Genomic DNA, 15,227 nt, shown 5'->3' with positions numbered 1-15,227 from the left:
AAAAAAAGACACTGAAGCTATTAACGACAACTTCCCATGAAGAAAACTCCACGCCCAGATGGTTTCACAACTGAATTCTTCCAAACATTTAAGGAAAAAATAAACTCAAGATTATAGGAACTCTTCCAGAGAACAGAAAAGAACAAACATGTATGAACTCTTTGTATGATGCCACTGTGACCTTGGGAACAAAACCAGACAAGGTCGTTATCAGAAGGGGGCTCACATTCAGACATCCCTCCCCTGAACCTACGTGCAAAAATCCTAAACACAATATCCACAAGTCAAATCCAGTGATACATAAACAGAGTACTACATCACAACCAAGAGAGGTTTGTTTACTCCAGGAATGCGATAATGAGAAATTAATCTAACTCAACAAATTAACTGAAAAAAAGTCATACAATCATCTCAATTGATGCAGAAAAGACATTTATTAAATTAAATACCCATTCTCCACTTAAAAAAAACAAAACTCTCAGAAAAGTCAGATTAAAAGGAAATTCTGTCTTAATCTGATTTTTAAAATCTATTAAAAACCTAAGAAACATCATTCTTAGTGGTGAAACACTAAAAGCTTTCTCCTGAGATCAGAACTGAGACAAGGATGCGGCTAGCAACCCTGTGTTGGTCCAAGCCAGGGCAAAAACATAAGGAAAAGAAATAAAAGAGAGAAGAATTAAAATGGAAGAAACAGAACTGTTATTATGCACAGCTGACGTGATCGTGTTTGACAAAAATCTAAAATAATCATCAAACTATTAGCACCCATAAGTGAACTTTGCAAGGTCATTGAATGCAAGGTGAAATACACAATTCAATCACATTTCTATACACAAACAATAAAAAAAACACAACAGTGCAGTAGGGAAAAGGAGACTTTCCCGTAAATGCTACAGGGTCAAGGAGATGTATATATTTAATGAAAATACTAGGTTGGGCACAGTGGTTCGTGCCTGTAGTCCCAGCTACTTGGGAGGCTGAGGCAGGAGGATCGCTTGAGCCCAGTATTTCAAGGCCAGAGTGAGCTATGATCGCACGGCTGCACTCCAGCCTGGGTGACGGAGTGAGACCCTGTCTTGAAAAAACGAATACATAAAAAGAAACAGGAAAATGAACCTTGACTGCTCACCTCACACTGTACAGAAACATGAATTCCAAATGGGTTACGTAGATCTAAATGTGAGGCGGAAAACAATAGAGCTTGGAGAATACCACGTCTTCATGACTTTGGAGTAGACAAAGATGTCTTCAATAGGACACAAGCTTACCAGAAAGTTTTTAAAATCATAAAAATAGGCCGAGCATAGTAGTTCACCCTGGTAATGTCAATGCTTTGGGAGGCTGAGGTGGGAAGATTCCTTGAGTCTAGGAGTTTGAGACCAGTCTGGGCAACACAGCAAGACCCCAGATCTATGAAAACATTTTCAAAAAATTAGCCAGGCATGGTGACATGTGCCTGTAGTCTCAGCTACTTGGGAGGCTAAGGCAGAAGCACTGCTTGAGTTCAGGAGTTCAAAGCTGCACTGAACCGTGATCATGCCATTGCACTCTGGCCTGGGTGACAGAACAAGACCTCATCTCCCTTTTTTTTTTTTCTTTTGAGACAGAGGTTTGCTCTTTCGCCCAGGCTGGAGTGAAGTGGCGTGATCTCAGCTCACTGCAACCTCTGCCCCCAGGGTTCAAGTGATTCTCCTGCTTCAGCCTCTGGAGTGGCTGGGATGACAGGCGTGTGCCACCATGCCTGGCTAAGTTTTGTATTTTTAGTAGAAATGGGGTTTCATCATGTTGGCCAGGCTGGTCCTGAACTCTTGATCTCAGGTGATCCACCCACCACGGCCTCCCAAAGTGCCAGGATTACAGCTGTGAGCCACCATACCCGGCCAAGACTCTATCTCTTAAAAAAAAAAAAAAAAACAGAAAAATACAAGATTGAAAGGCAAGTTATAGAATGGGTAATTCTTATGAATTACATAAATTTATGTAATTCATAAATTCAATAAAAGATTCAGATCCACATAATGTAAACAGTTTCTACACATCATTAAGAAAAAGATACAACCAGCCAGGCATAGTGGTTCACGCCTATAATCCCAGCACTTTGGGAGGCCTAGGCAAGTGGATCACTTGAGGCCAGGAGTTCAAGACCAGCCTGGCCAACATGGCGAAACCCCGTTTCTACTAAAAAATACAAAAAACTAGCCAGGTGTGGTGGTGCACGCCTGTGGCCTGTAGTCCCAGCTACTTAGGAAACTGAGGATCGCTTGAACCCAGGAGGCAGAGGTTGCAGTGAGCCAGGATCGCGCAACTGCACTCCAGCCTGGGCAACAAAGCGAGACTCTGTCTAAAAAAGAAAGAAAGAAAGAAAAAAAATACCACCAAACGGAAAAATGCACAAAAGACTTGAACAGAACCTCACAAAAAGGGATATCCGAATGGCCCATGAACAAATGAATGTGTTTCTAATTAACCATTAGGGAGTGCAAACTACAATCACAATGCAAGACTACTAACACTCCCCACCACGGCTAAGATGTAAAGGTGTGGCTAAGATGTGGGGCAACCAGAACTCCCGCACCCTGAGGGAGGAATGCAGGCTGGCAGCGTCTTCTGAAGTCAACACATGAAACAAACTCATGCAACCCAGCAACTCCATTCCCAGGTATGCAGCCAGGAGAAATGCAGACGGGCGCAAAAGACATGCTCTAGAATGTTCACAATGCTACTGTTCATGACAGCCCGCATCAGGAAGCTGTCCAGATGACCAGCCACAGCACCATGGGTGAATACATGGCCGTAACATTCACATCATGGAATACCATACAGCCTAGAGAATGAACAAACGGCAGCCCCACGCAACAGCGTGGAAAACTTATGCAAGAGTATTAACACACGCCACCATGGTGGAAAACAGCGTGGAAAACTTCACAAGTGTCACGTTGAGCCAAGAGCCAGGCACAAAAGGGTTCATACTGTATGATTTGATTTCTATCAAGTACAACAATGAACTTAGTTGTTTAGAAGTCACGGCAGTGGTTCCCCTTTGGGGAGTCATGACCACAGGGGCACAGTGGGGGACCCTGGAGCTGGCAATATTCTGCTTCTTTATCTTGAGCTGGTTACACAAGTGTGCTCAGCAAGAAAATTCACCCAGTGCACACTCAGAGTGAGATCCTCTGTGTCTGCGACATGATAATCAAACACTAAAACAGCCTGAAATCCCAGCACTTTGGGAGGCCGAAGTAGGCGGATCACTTGAGGTCAGAGGTTGGAAACCAGCCTGGCCAACGTGGCGAAACTCCATCTCTACAACAAATATAAAAATTAGCCAGGTGTGGTAGTGGGCGCCTATAATCTCAGCTACTTAGGAGGTTCAGGCAGGAGAATCGCTTGAACCTGGGAGGAGTTTGCAGTGAGCCGAGATTGCACCACTGCACTCCAGCCTGGAAGACAGAGTGAGACCGTCTCAAAAAACAAAAACAAAACAAAGAAAAAAAACCACTGAAACAGATAACAGGGTTAGAAGTTAAAATTGCAGAACAGCTGAAACAATAGAATCATATACAATTTTTACATACAAGTAGACTATACCAAATGCACAATTATAAAGATGAAAATGAACACACATTCTCCAGTGGAAGGCAGGGTTCAGAGAACTTTCTCTTGGAGTCTGCACCTATAGGATCAGGTCTGGAATCCAATCACCTAAAGTCTCATGAAAACAGGTTTGATGGGAGGAAAGGGAAAGAAAAAAGAAAACAGGATGGACAGAAAGCAGGGAGTCGAGAGACAAACAGAGGAGGGGAAGGTGGGAGAAACGGACGCGCTTTTCTGAACAGCCTAGTGCGGAACGACACGCACAGGAACAGGGCTTGTGGTGGTTTGAGATGTGAGGATGGTGAGGATGAGCTTGTCACGACAGCAGGTGGTGGAGGCCAAGTCCTCCAGGATTAAATAGGGAAGTGTGGAAACACAGGTCCTCCCACCCCAGTTGTAATCAAGAGGAGGGTTCTTTCAAGCAAGGATGCTGCTCTGAAGTGGATATATGGGAACACCTCCTTTTAATAAACTGAAATTCACTTTCTTGATGTAGATGCCAAATTCATTCAAAGATACATAAAACTAACCTAAACACGTGCCATTTCTATTCTACAGGTGAAGCCTATACTGAGTTGTCAAGACTGTGTATCGGCTGGGCTCAGTGGCTCACACCTGTAATCCCAGCACTTTGGGAGGCTGAGGTGGGAAGATCGCTTGAGCCCAGGAGTATGCAATCAGACAGGGCAATATGGCAAAACCCTGTCTCTACAAAAAAATACAAAAAAATTAGCCAGGCGGGGTGGCACACACCTGTAGTCCCAGCTACTCAGGAAGCTGAGGTGGGAGGATCACTTGAGCCTGGAAGGTGGAGGTTGCAGTGAGCTAAGATCACACCACTGCACTCCAGCCTGGGCAACAGAGCGAGACCCTGTCTCAAAAAAAATTGTGTATTAGGGTTATAAGCAAACAACATGAAATAGTGTTGTGAATACAAAATGAATGAACACCAACCACTTTGCGTGTGTGTGTGTGTGAACCATATGTTTCTTTTTTTAAACTTTTAAGTTCACGAGTACATGTGCAGGTTTGTTATATAGGTAAAGTGCATGTCATGGGGGTTTGGTGTACAGATTATGTCTCCACTCATCCTACTACTTTTTAAGGGTGACAAAGTCTTGCTACTCAGCATACAATAACTAACCCACCAGGCTCCGGGCTCCTACTACATTTCAGATGTGGACACATCCTTGGCTGGGCACGGTGGCTCATGCCTGTAATCCCAGCACTCTGGGAGGCCAAGGTGGGCAGATCACTCCAGGTCAGGAGTTCGAGACCAGCCTGGCCAACTTGGCGAAACCCCGTCTTTACTAAAAATACAAAAATTAGCCAGGCGTGGTGGTGCATGCCTGTAGTCCCAGCTATGCGGGAGGCTGAGGCAGCAGAATCACTTGAACCCAGGAGGTGGAGGTTGGAGCGAGCTGAGGTCACGCCACTGTGCTCCAGTCTGAGCAACAGAGTAAGACTCCATCTTGAAAAAGAAAAGAAAAGAGAAAAAAAAGATATGGACACATCCCAGACAGATATGAGTTGTATTACTCCATGGGTCCAGTTTAATTCTCACATTCACCTCGAATGTAAAAGCTATTACCATCCCCACTTCCAGAAAGAGAAACTGAGGCTCAGAAGGGTAAGTGACCTGCACCCAGGCCTCCTGGCTAGTGAGCAGGGGGCTGGACTCCATGCCAGGTTCCAGGCTGTGGAGCCCATGCCCTTTGCACTCACTGGGCTGGTCAGCTAATGAGGAATTAAGTCAGCCTGACTCATCATGTCCACCTGCAGTATGGCCAGCTGCATGAAAGGGGGAGACACGTCCGGAAGATCACCCAATCAGGAGTGCGCGTGCCACCACGGCCATCCTGCCTCTCAGTCCAAACACATACGTACTCAGCTTCTCCAGCATCTCCCGCAGGGTCTGCAGCCACAAGTGACACAGCTGCTCCTCTGGGCACCAGAAAGTCACCTGCGCCCACTTCCAGCGGTGCCGTCGTGCTCTCTTTACACAGTGAACTGCACAGAAGCAAACACGCTCATTAGTGCAAGGTTTGCAGCGTCACTGACAACACCTCAAGGGAATATGCACCAAATGCAGCTAATTATAGGTTCCTAACTGAACTTCCCCAGGGGTTCTCTTACCTTCTAATGAGTTAGTAACTTTCAAGGTATATTAGAAAAAACATCCTATCTTTCAAACGTTTTAGGTCACATAAAGGAAAAGGGCCGATGTGATGACTCATGTCTGTAATCCAGCACTTCGGGAGGCTGAGGCGGGCAGATCACCTGAGGTTAGGAGTTCGAGACCAGCCTGGCCAACACGGTGAAACACCCGTCTCTACTTAAAATACAAAAAATTAGCCGGGTCTGGTCGTAGGCGCCTGTAATTCCAGCTACTCAGGAGGCTGAGGGAGGAGAATCGCTTGAACCCAGGAAGTGGAGATTGCAGTGAGCCGAGACCGGGCCATTGCACTTCAGCCTGGGCAACAAGAGCGAAACTCCGTCTCAAAAAATAAATAAATAAATAAATAAAAGGGAAAAAATGACCATTAACTAAAACATTAACTAAAGGTAGCATTTGGGAAAAAAAATTAGGAAGATTTCATAAAGATAAACCAACGCATTGAGCTTGTTAAACTAGTAACAAAAAAGTTCCCTCTCATGTAATCTACATAGAATTAATGAAGACTGTGGGAGAAGACATTTAGGCTCTCTCACCTGTAAAAGCATAAGGCTTTTCCATTTTCTGCCATTTTCCACTGCTGTGATGTTTCCCGTGAACGTCTGTTTCCTCAACGGCGATGATCTCAGATACAGGCACACAGCAGGCATCTGTAAAACACCACGTCCTTCTGTCAATAAATTCATCAGAATCAACACAGGTAAAATCAGTCCAACTCCAAGAAGCTGAGAATATTCTGCTTTAATATTCTCATTAGATATTCAGGCTGGGTGTGGTGGTGTGCACCTGTAATCCCAGCACTTTGGAAGGCTGAGGAGGGAGGATCACTTGAGCTCAGGAGTTCAGTGAGCTGTGATGGTGCCACTGCACTCCAGTCCTGGCAACAGTGCAAGGCCCCATCTCCAAATATTAAAAAAAAATTTTTGGCTGGGCACGGTGGCTCAAGCCTGTAATCCCAGCACTTTGGGAGGCCGAGGCAGGTGGATCATGAGGTCAGGAGATCGAGACCATCCTGGTTAACACGGTGAAACCCCGTCTCTACCAAAAAATACGAAACACTAGCCGGGCGAGGTGGCGGGCGCCTGTAGTCCCAGCTACTCGGGAGGCTGAGGCAGGAGAATGGCGTAAACCCGGGAGGCAGAGCTTGCAGTGAGCTGAGATCTGGCCACTGCACTCCAGCCTGGGTGACAGAGCGAGACTCTGTCTCAAAAAAAAAAAAAAAAAAAAATTTTAATCAAAAAATAAAAAGGATGGTTATAGGTCACCTTTAAACTCAGAGCTAAATAACTGCGGGCAGCTCAGTGTTACCAGACGGCGGGATGTTTTATTCAGCCGAGTCACCAGATGGAGGCTGCGATTTTTCACACCATTTGCTCAGTCATTCAAGCAGCAAATGCTGACCATTCTGGGCCAGCTACCATGTTAAATTTGGGGAAATATGCTCAAGACACGGCCTCTGTCTGCAGGACAGCGTCTGGTTCGGAAATCCAAGTGGGAGGGAGACACGTGACAGGACCCGGGACGGCTGGAACCACGGAGCGTGCAAGTGAGGCAGAGCCCAAGTGTGGCGGGACTGGAGTGCGGGGGGACTTCCAGGGACCCAGGGGAGGACAGCACCGGACATGCTCCACCCTGGCAACCAGGAAGGGCCAATTCCACCCGAGCCACCCGGGGCATGTTCATCTGGTGGGCAGCTGCAATTACAGGCCTGCACATCAAAGAAAGTTCTGGGCTGGCAGCAGAGCCATGGGAGGGTAACTGAAGTCCAAGGCCTGAAAGAACTTGCCCAGGAGAGCATGGGATTGAAGACAGCAAAGCCAAGTTTGAGCAAGCTGGCTTCCAAAAGCTTATTCTGGAATTACTGTTAGGCATGTATGATATATTTTTATACAGAAGAACGTTATAATTTGTGGTTAGCTTCCTAGGTTGGCTATAAAACCTGCAATATAGCTAAAATACTATGTTTTTGCTGTAGCTAAATGCAAAAAAAAAAAAATGCTGTAACATTTGTAGTAATTTTGCATCATTTTTAAAGTTGTTGCCCATGGAAATTAAGTTCTAGGAACCTGAGAGGGTAGTGTCTGAACTGGGCCTTTGACCACGGCAGAAACCCTTGAAAAGTCAGTAGTGGGGCCTCCTGATTCCCTCTGAAGTGAAGCCAGCCCCAGGGGAGCAGACTTGCTGGGGAGAGGGTTACAGAGGAAGAAGTCTGGCTGGAGAATGGAGGTTTCAAGGTCCCAGGAGGTGTCCGTGTGCATCCTGCTCCTGGGTATAGAATGTGGGGTCCAGAGAGACTCTTAGGGACCCGACCCTCCAGTGCCCCACCTGGGCCTCCCTCCTGGCCTCCCACCTTTTTTTTTTTTTTTTTTTTTTTGAGATGGAGTTTTGCTCTTGCTGCCCAGGCTGGAATGCAGTGGCACAATCTCGGCTCACTGCAACCTCCACCTCCTAGTTCAAGTGATTCTCCCTCCTCAGCCTCCCAAGTAGCTGGGATTATAGGTGCCCACCACCACGCCCTGCTAATTTTTGTATTTTTAGTAGAAACGGGGTTTCGCCATGTTAGCCAGGCTGGTCTCGAACTCCTGACCTCAGATGATCCACCTACCTCAACCTCCCAAAGTGCTGGGATTACAGGCATGAACTACCACACCAGGCCCTGGCTTCCCATCTTGTCCTCGAGGCTGTGACTCTAGAACACAATTTCCACCCATTTCTTATTCTCCTCTCCCTTAGAACCCTGAACCCTGATGCTCCAGGCCCCTCTCCGCTCTGCGGGTTGGCGTCCATACAGGATAGCCACGCGGGATCTCAGGGCATCTCATACACCCGCACGTGGATCAGCTTCCCTGTCTCCGCCACCAGCCTTCGGATGCGGCTCTTCTCGTCTGGCACGGCTCGCCTCCTTAACCACCCCCTATTTCTTGAGGTACTGGCCTTGCCCTCCTGGTCCTGCAGGGACGTGACCATGGCACTGAAACCCTGTGAGTGCACCTGACACCATGGCATCCTCGTCCTATGAGACAGAGCTAATGCCAGGCCTCTGCAGCTCCGGGACCCAGCACGGGCCACGCTCGGGGCAGGGTTCAATGACACAGACAGTGAGTCAGGAATCCACCACCTATGGATATGACAATGCACACTGCGATCTTCCTGGACTGCTGAGCGCAGGCTTCGGGACCTGCTAGTGCCTGTGGATAACCACAACCACGGCTGTCTGATAAGAAGCGGCGACAGGCAGTGAGAACAAGCCATGGTCTGAGAGTCAGCAGTCAGGTCAGTTCCCCAACATCTGATGGACTGGTTTAGGAAACTGCACAACAGGTAAGTTACGAGTGACTCCAGGACAGTCACCTGAGTCCACAGGTTACTAACTTTCAGCCTTGCACATTCAGTCCCACAGACTCCAAGAGCCCAGGAAGGGACTCGCCATGCTGACCAGGCTGCAGGCCATGCCGTGCCAGGGGTGCCAGCATGAGGCCAGGTGGTCCACACAGGTCCTGCTGGAAGGAGTGACGCAGGCCTGGGGGTGGGGAGGGGGCGGGGACAGTGTCAACGTCAGGGTCAGGGTTCAGAGGATTCCCCGTGGGTGGAGGAAGGCGACGTAGGGGCAGGAGCCGGGGAGAGGCAGAGGCCGCTGGGAGGGAGAGGGCGAGCGGCTGTGAGAGGGTGGCCGCTGGGAGGGAGAGGGCGAGCGGCTGTGAGAGGGTGGCCACTCTGGGCGAAGGGATGATGATCCCACTTGAGTATGACTGAATAACTACAAGTGTTAAAGACAGGACAGGAGACTGAACCAAGGACACCGTGGGGTGAGTCCAGGTACCTTCTGCCACACTGGACCTGCAGCAAGTTGTACCTGCTCCTCTGGTGTGAGAAAAAGACACAGATGCCAGCGGGGGTCATTCGTTTACACACACGTTCCTTTTACACAGATTAATAAATGGAATTACTGTCTCTAAAAAGGGACAGGAAAGTTAATAGACGAATAAAATTCAATCTTGTCTGCACAGCTTGAGGAATGTCAAGAATAAGAACACAGGGCGGACACAGTGGCTCACGCCTGTAATCTCAGCACTCTGGGAGGCCGAGGCAGATGGATCACTTGAGGTCAGGAGTTCGAGACCAGCCTGGCCAACATGGTGAAACCCCGTCTCTACTAAAAATACAAAAGTTAGCCAGGTGTGGTGGTGTGTTCCCGTAATCCCAGCTACGCAGGAGACTGAGGCATTAGTTGCTTGAACCCAGGAGGCGGAGGTTGCAGGGAGCCGAGATTACACCAGTGCACTCCAGCCTGGGCAACAGAGTGAGACTCAGTCTCAGGAAAACAAAAAAAAAAAAGAAGAAGAATATCGCTGACCTCTGAACAACATGGGCTTAACCTTCGAGGGTCCACTGACGTGGGGAGTTTTCATTTCTCTTTTTTTTTTTTTTTTGAGACGGAGTCTTGCTCTTGTTGCCCAGGCTGGAGTACAGTGGCATAATCTTGGCACACTGCAACCTCCGCTTCCTAGTTTCAAGCGATTCTCCTGCCTCAGCCTCCTGAGTAGCTGGGATTATAGGAGCCTGCCACCACACCCGGCTAACTTTTGTACTCTCAATAGAGATAGGGTTTCACCATGTTGGCCAGGATGGTCTCGAACTTCTGACCTCAGGTGATCCGCCCGCCTCGGCCTCCCAAAGTGCTGGGATTACAGGCGTGAGCCACCACGCCCAGCTGGATTTTTCAATAAAAGTGGCACTGAGCTCAGCTGCCTCTCTTGCCTCCCCTTCCACCTCCTCCATCTCGTCTGCCTCCGCCACCCCTGAGACAGCACGACCGATCCCTCCTCTTCTCTTCCTCCTTAGCCCACTCAACATGAAGACCACGAGGATGGAGACCTTTGTAACGATCCACTTCCACTTGCCAGATAGTAAACATATTTTCTCTTCCTTAGGGTTTTCTTAACCACATTTTCTTTTCTCTAGCTTACTTTACTGTAGTAATACAGCATACAATTCAGGCCACATAGGAAATATGTGTTCATCGGGTATTTATGTTATCGCAAGGCATCCAGTCAACAGTAGGCTGTTAGTAGTTAAGTGCTAAGGAAGTCAAAAGTTTTCAACTGCACGAGGCTGGGGCGCTGACTCCCGTGTTGTTTGGGGGTCAACTGCACTGGGTACGGCTCAGGACAAGGGCTTCCTTGCTGACTCGGGAGACCTGAAGTAGTGCGGCCAGGGCAGGAATACATTCTCCAGGCGGCGAGTGGCTGGACTTGGCGTGGCTTTGGCCTGCATGCGGCTGCTGTCTTATTGAGGGTAAGCCGCTAAGCCTGGAGCATGGCTGTAAAGGGGGTGGAATGATGAACCCCACAGGGGTTTTAGAAACTGTAGTAAGATAAAGGGTGAAAAAGTTTCAAGCACAAAAATGTCTGATAAATGATGGCTTCCTTTCTTGTCAAAAAGGCTGGGCTCGGCCGGGCGGAGTGGCTCACGCCTGTAATCCTGGCACTTTGGGAGGCTGAGGTGGGCGGATCATGAGGTCAGAAGATCGAGACCATCCGGGCTAACATGGCGAAACCCCATCTCTACTAAATATATTCAAAAAATTAGCCAGGCGTGGTGGCGGGCACTTGTAGTCCCAGCTACTCAGGAGGCTGAGGCAGGAGAATGGTATGAACCTGGGAGGCAGAGCTTGCAGTGAGCCAAGATCACACCACTGCACTCCAGCCTGGGCAACAGAGAGCAAGACTCTGTCTCAAAAACAAAACAAAACAAAAAAGGGCTGGGCTGGAGATGGAGGCTCTGCCTCCTTCAGGCCATTGTCCCTGTGTTAAGCTGGGGACTCCACAGTGAGACGCCTCCGGCCTGGCAGCACTCACCCTTCTCCCGCTCTCCTCACCTCGGTGTGTCACGGGCATTACGCCCTAGTCTTCGAAACTCTGATTTCTAATTAGGAAACAAAGAACCGGGCCAAGAATCTGAACAAACGGAGAGCAGCTCCCTGCAGGGGGGCTCAGGAAACGCTCGCCAGCGTCTGCCGGTTGGAGAGCTGTGGCCTGCTCATCTGAGGGCAGGTCATGCGGACGGCAGTGGGGCCACCGAGGGCTGGCACACAGGAGAATGCAGACGGTTCTCTAGCAGCAGAAGGAACTGCCCTCCGAGGGTGAGTCTCAATGTGCTGGCTCCAAGCGGCATCCCCGCACAGCACGTAGCATGTGGACGTGCCACAGCATCCGCGGGATAAAACATACCTGACCCGGGTGGACAGACGCTGTGGGAACATCTCGCAAAGGGCGGAAGGTGGGAATTTGGGGCACCTTCATATTCTTTTGCTGACAGAGATAAATTCTCCTGCCCATGAGACACCACGGTGACGCATATTGACATGTAGTGAGCTCTCCAATAAAGGTAACGATCAAATGGCCATCACATTCCAGAAAAATCAAATGCCACGTCAGCGAGTGAGCCTGGCCTCCTGGTTCTCGGGCGGCTCACGTGTTTGCTGGCTCCCTCTCTGCAGACCGCTGCAGCATTTGCCACAGTCCGGGTGATGCCTGCTGGGGCAGCTGAGAGCACGCTGGCTTCCAGTTGCTTCTTTTTCCATTCTGTTCTCTGTGTTTTTTAGTGCTTGTTGTGATCCACTAAAATCAAATTTATTTCACGCTGGTGACTCACAGATGAAAACAGTGCCTGCTGTCAATCAGTTTTGACACTAGAAGTTCCTGGATCAAACTGAGCCACGCGCAGTGGCCTCCCGTCCAGCAGGAGGGCGCACAGGTTTCCCGTGTGTCACAGGAGCACTGAGTGTCTGCCAGTGACACGGGTACACATGTGTGAGCATGCTCATGGCAGGGCAGGGTCGAGGTGGCGGAATACGCCGCTCCCGACCTCACGCAGTCGTCGGGAGGCCCCAGATGTCTTTCGCCTCTTGGGGATATGCAACGAGACAAAAGCAAGTTCACAGCCAAGGGTGCAGCTGTCCCTGGGACTCTCCACTAAAACAACCTGCCACGTGAGAGCCGGCAGAAGGAAGCGGGTGAGAGAGCAGGCCGCTACCCACTGTGCCCACTGGAGAAGTGCCAAGTCCAGTGTGGAAGTCTGTGGATCATACCCACACACAGTGCAGGGGATGCTGAGGTCCTGGAGAAGTGGCACAGGCCACACTGACCTCCGCATGCCCGGCCCGCTTAGAGTCCGAGCAGTAAGGGTCACCCCAGAGGAAGAACACCCAAAAGATCCGAGCGGCTTGGAGTTCTGATTCCCCCTGCAATTACATGCAACGCAAATGCATTTCCCTGGCAACCCGCCACTCAGTAAACACGAGCCGTGTGAACATCTGATCTTCAATAAAAATTAAAGGTGAGCGCTTGCCTATGCCAAGGAAGACCAAAAACCAGCCCTGCCCACCACTGCCAGGGAGAGTCCAGAAATCCCACGTGCAGCAAACTCAGAGAGTGGTCAAACTGTCCCCCTTCCCTCCCCGCCCACCACGTCCACCCCGACACAGCCCTTGATGGGTCTGATACACAGACAGAAGGTGGGAGAAGCCAGAACCCATGTGGCGCCCACAGGTCAGCCCTGAGCTGCGACTTATCCAGACATGATTGCATGTCTGTGTCCCCAGCCCTTGTCTCCGCTGCAGGTGCTGCTGTCACACAGGGATGTGCCTAAGTTTGGATTTTTATGGGAAACCTTCTGATTGTAGAACATTAGTTACAATTTTAAAAGGAAAAGAAAAACTCACCATGCAAATCAAACAAAGAAAAAAATATGTGGCAAATTTAGCCCAAAGACCTCTGCTCTGCAACCCAGTGAGGCTGAGCCATGGTTACTCTGACCACACGGATGATGAAGAAAATCTCATAGCAAGCCCCCAAAGTTCATAATGCTGGGATAAGGTACCTGCCAATTATAACTTACTGCTATTTCATGCCATAAAATGTGACCTTTGACCCTTGTCAGCACATCATTAGTAGCCACCAATGTCTCTCTCTCTCTTTTTTATTTTTTTTTTAAGACAGGTCTTGCTCTGTCACCCAGGCTGGAGTACATGGGTGCAGTCTCATATCACTGCAGCCTCAACCTCCCAGGCTCATGCAATCCTCCCACCTCAGCCTCCCAAGTAGTTGGGACCACAGGTGTGTGCCACCATGCCCAGCAATTTTTTTTTTTTTTTTGGAGAGATGGGGTCTCTCTCTGTTACCCTGGTTGGTCTCTCTAACTCCTGAGCTCAAGCGATCCACCCGCTCAGCCTCCCAAAGTGTTGGGATTATAGGCATGAGCCACTGTGCCCAGACTTTTTAGTTCTAGGGACACATCTCAAGTAAACAGTGTCCATTCCCTGTGGAACCCACCCCAGAAATCCTTCCTCGTCCTAACGTCCCCTGATACCAGCCTGAGGGTGCTGTGGTCCGCCTGCCCCACTCTCAGGCAGGGGCCTGGTCAGCACCCCACAGGACCACCCGGTGACCACCCAAGGTCCGAGGGCTTCTGAACGTCCTGCGCATGCCCCAACCCCCGCCCCCCCGCCCTGCCAGCCCCGCCACTCCTTAGCATGGATGCTCCGTTAGCATGCACAAGAGGCCTGGACCCGAGGATGCCAAATCATTCCTCTCAGGAAACAGGACTGTGGCATGTGGACGGGCATGTCACCTGCACAGCCCACGTGGCAGCCAACACACAGGACTGTATTTTTCCTGTTAAGCCAGGAGGTTCTGGAGGGCAGGCTGGAATCACACACCTGCGCAGCCCCTGTCTGTGGGCTCCGGAAGTGAATCAGGCTAATCCTAGACCTGCTTAGATGACACCCGCAGAACTGAAGTCCATACCAGTCGGCATCTCAACACAGAACCCCCGCCGTCCCCACTCCACGCCCACTGTCAGGCCGCAGGAAACCTGCGTCAGCCTCCCGTCCTAGCGACGAGACGGGGTGTCCGAGGGTTCCAGGGACCATACGGTGCCTCAGGGAACTTTGTCATGGGAACTGGACTGATGTTTGCTCCAGGAACCCTGCTCTTCCCGCCGGGCACCCTGCTACGAAAGGCCACGGGGGCTACTTCAATCCCAGAGTCCCTGCCTTTGACGAGGGAGCTCACCCCAGATTCTGGAGCTGCCTCGCTCTGAGTCCCCACTCTGCACCTGTGAGCTGAGCTCTAAGTCCCACGTCTCCACCTCCGGGAAGACAACGAGGGGCGTCTCAGAGGGCTGTGAGGATCCCACTGGGTGTGAAGCCATAGCACCGCAGGGCACGGCACACACTGGCCTACATGGACAGCAGCATTCAGACGCCCAGTTCTGGCCGGGATGAAGCAAGCCCGACTGCCTGTCTCTCCCACCCGCTACAACGAAAAACTCTGGACAAGACAGAAGAAACGGGCAATGAACCGAGGACACCAGAGATCCACAGCGGCAGGCCTGCTGGTTGGAGAGGCCGGCGTGCAGAGTCAACGGCTGGGAGCCAGCTTTACCTCCAGCT

At 50.1% G+C, this 15,227-nt stretch overlaps 2 protein-coding genes across 6 annotated transcripts in view; one reads left to right on the top strand and one right to left on the bottom strand.

Moving 5' to 3' along the window:
- The window catches only part of GRAMD4 (GRAM domain containing 4), a 153,063-nt gene extending 143,318 nt beyond the window's left edge, over nt 1-9,745 (top strand). For all 4 annotated transcript variants that reach the window (XM_028827583.2, XM_077949299.1, XM_077949313.1 and 1 more), the window contains one exon: nt 8,507-9,745. In XM_028827583.2, the coding sequence (XP_028683416.2) occupies nt 8,507-8,521 (15 nt within the window). In that variant the 3' untranslated portion in view covers nt 8,522-9,745. The remainder of the gene's footprint in view (nt 1-8,506) is intronic.
- CERK (ceramide kinase) overlaps nt 1-15,227 on the bottom strand; it is a 55,403-nt gene that overhangs the window by 32,972 nt on the left and 7,204 nt on the right. For both annotated transcript variants that reach the window (XM_077948768.1, NM_001266852.1), the window contains 2 exon segments: nt 6,310-6,423; nt 5,485-5,607 (listed from right to left, as the gene is read on the bottom strand). In XM_077948768.1, coding sequence (XP_077804894.1) covers nt 5,485-5,607; nt 6,310-6,423 — 237 coding nt within the window.

The sequence above is a fragment of the Macaca mulatta genome, chromosome 10 (assembly GCF_049350105.2).
Source record: "Macaca mulatta isolate MMU2019108-1 chromosome 10, T2T-MMU8v2.0, whole genome shotgun sequence".
Lineage (NCBI taxonomy): Eukaryota > Metazoa > Chordata > Mammalia > Primates > Cercopithecidae > Macaca > Macaca mulatta.
Note: the sequence above shows the minus strand (reverse complement) of the source record. Positions and strands in the feature narration are given on the sequence as shown.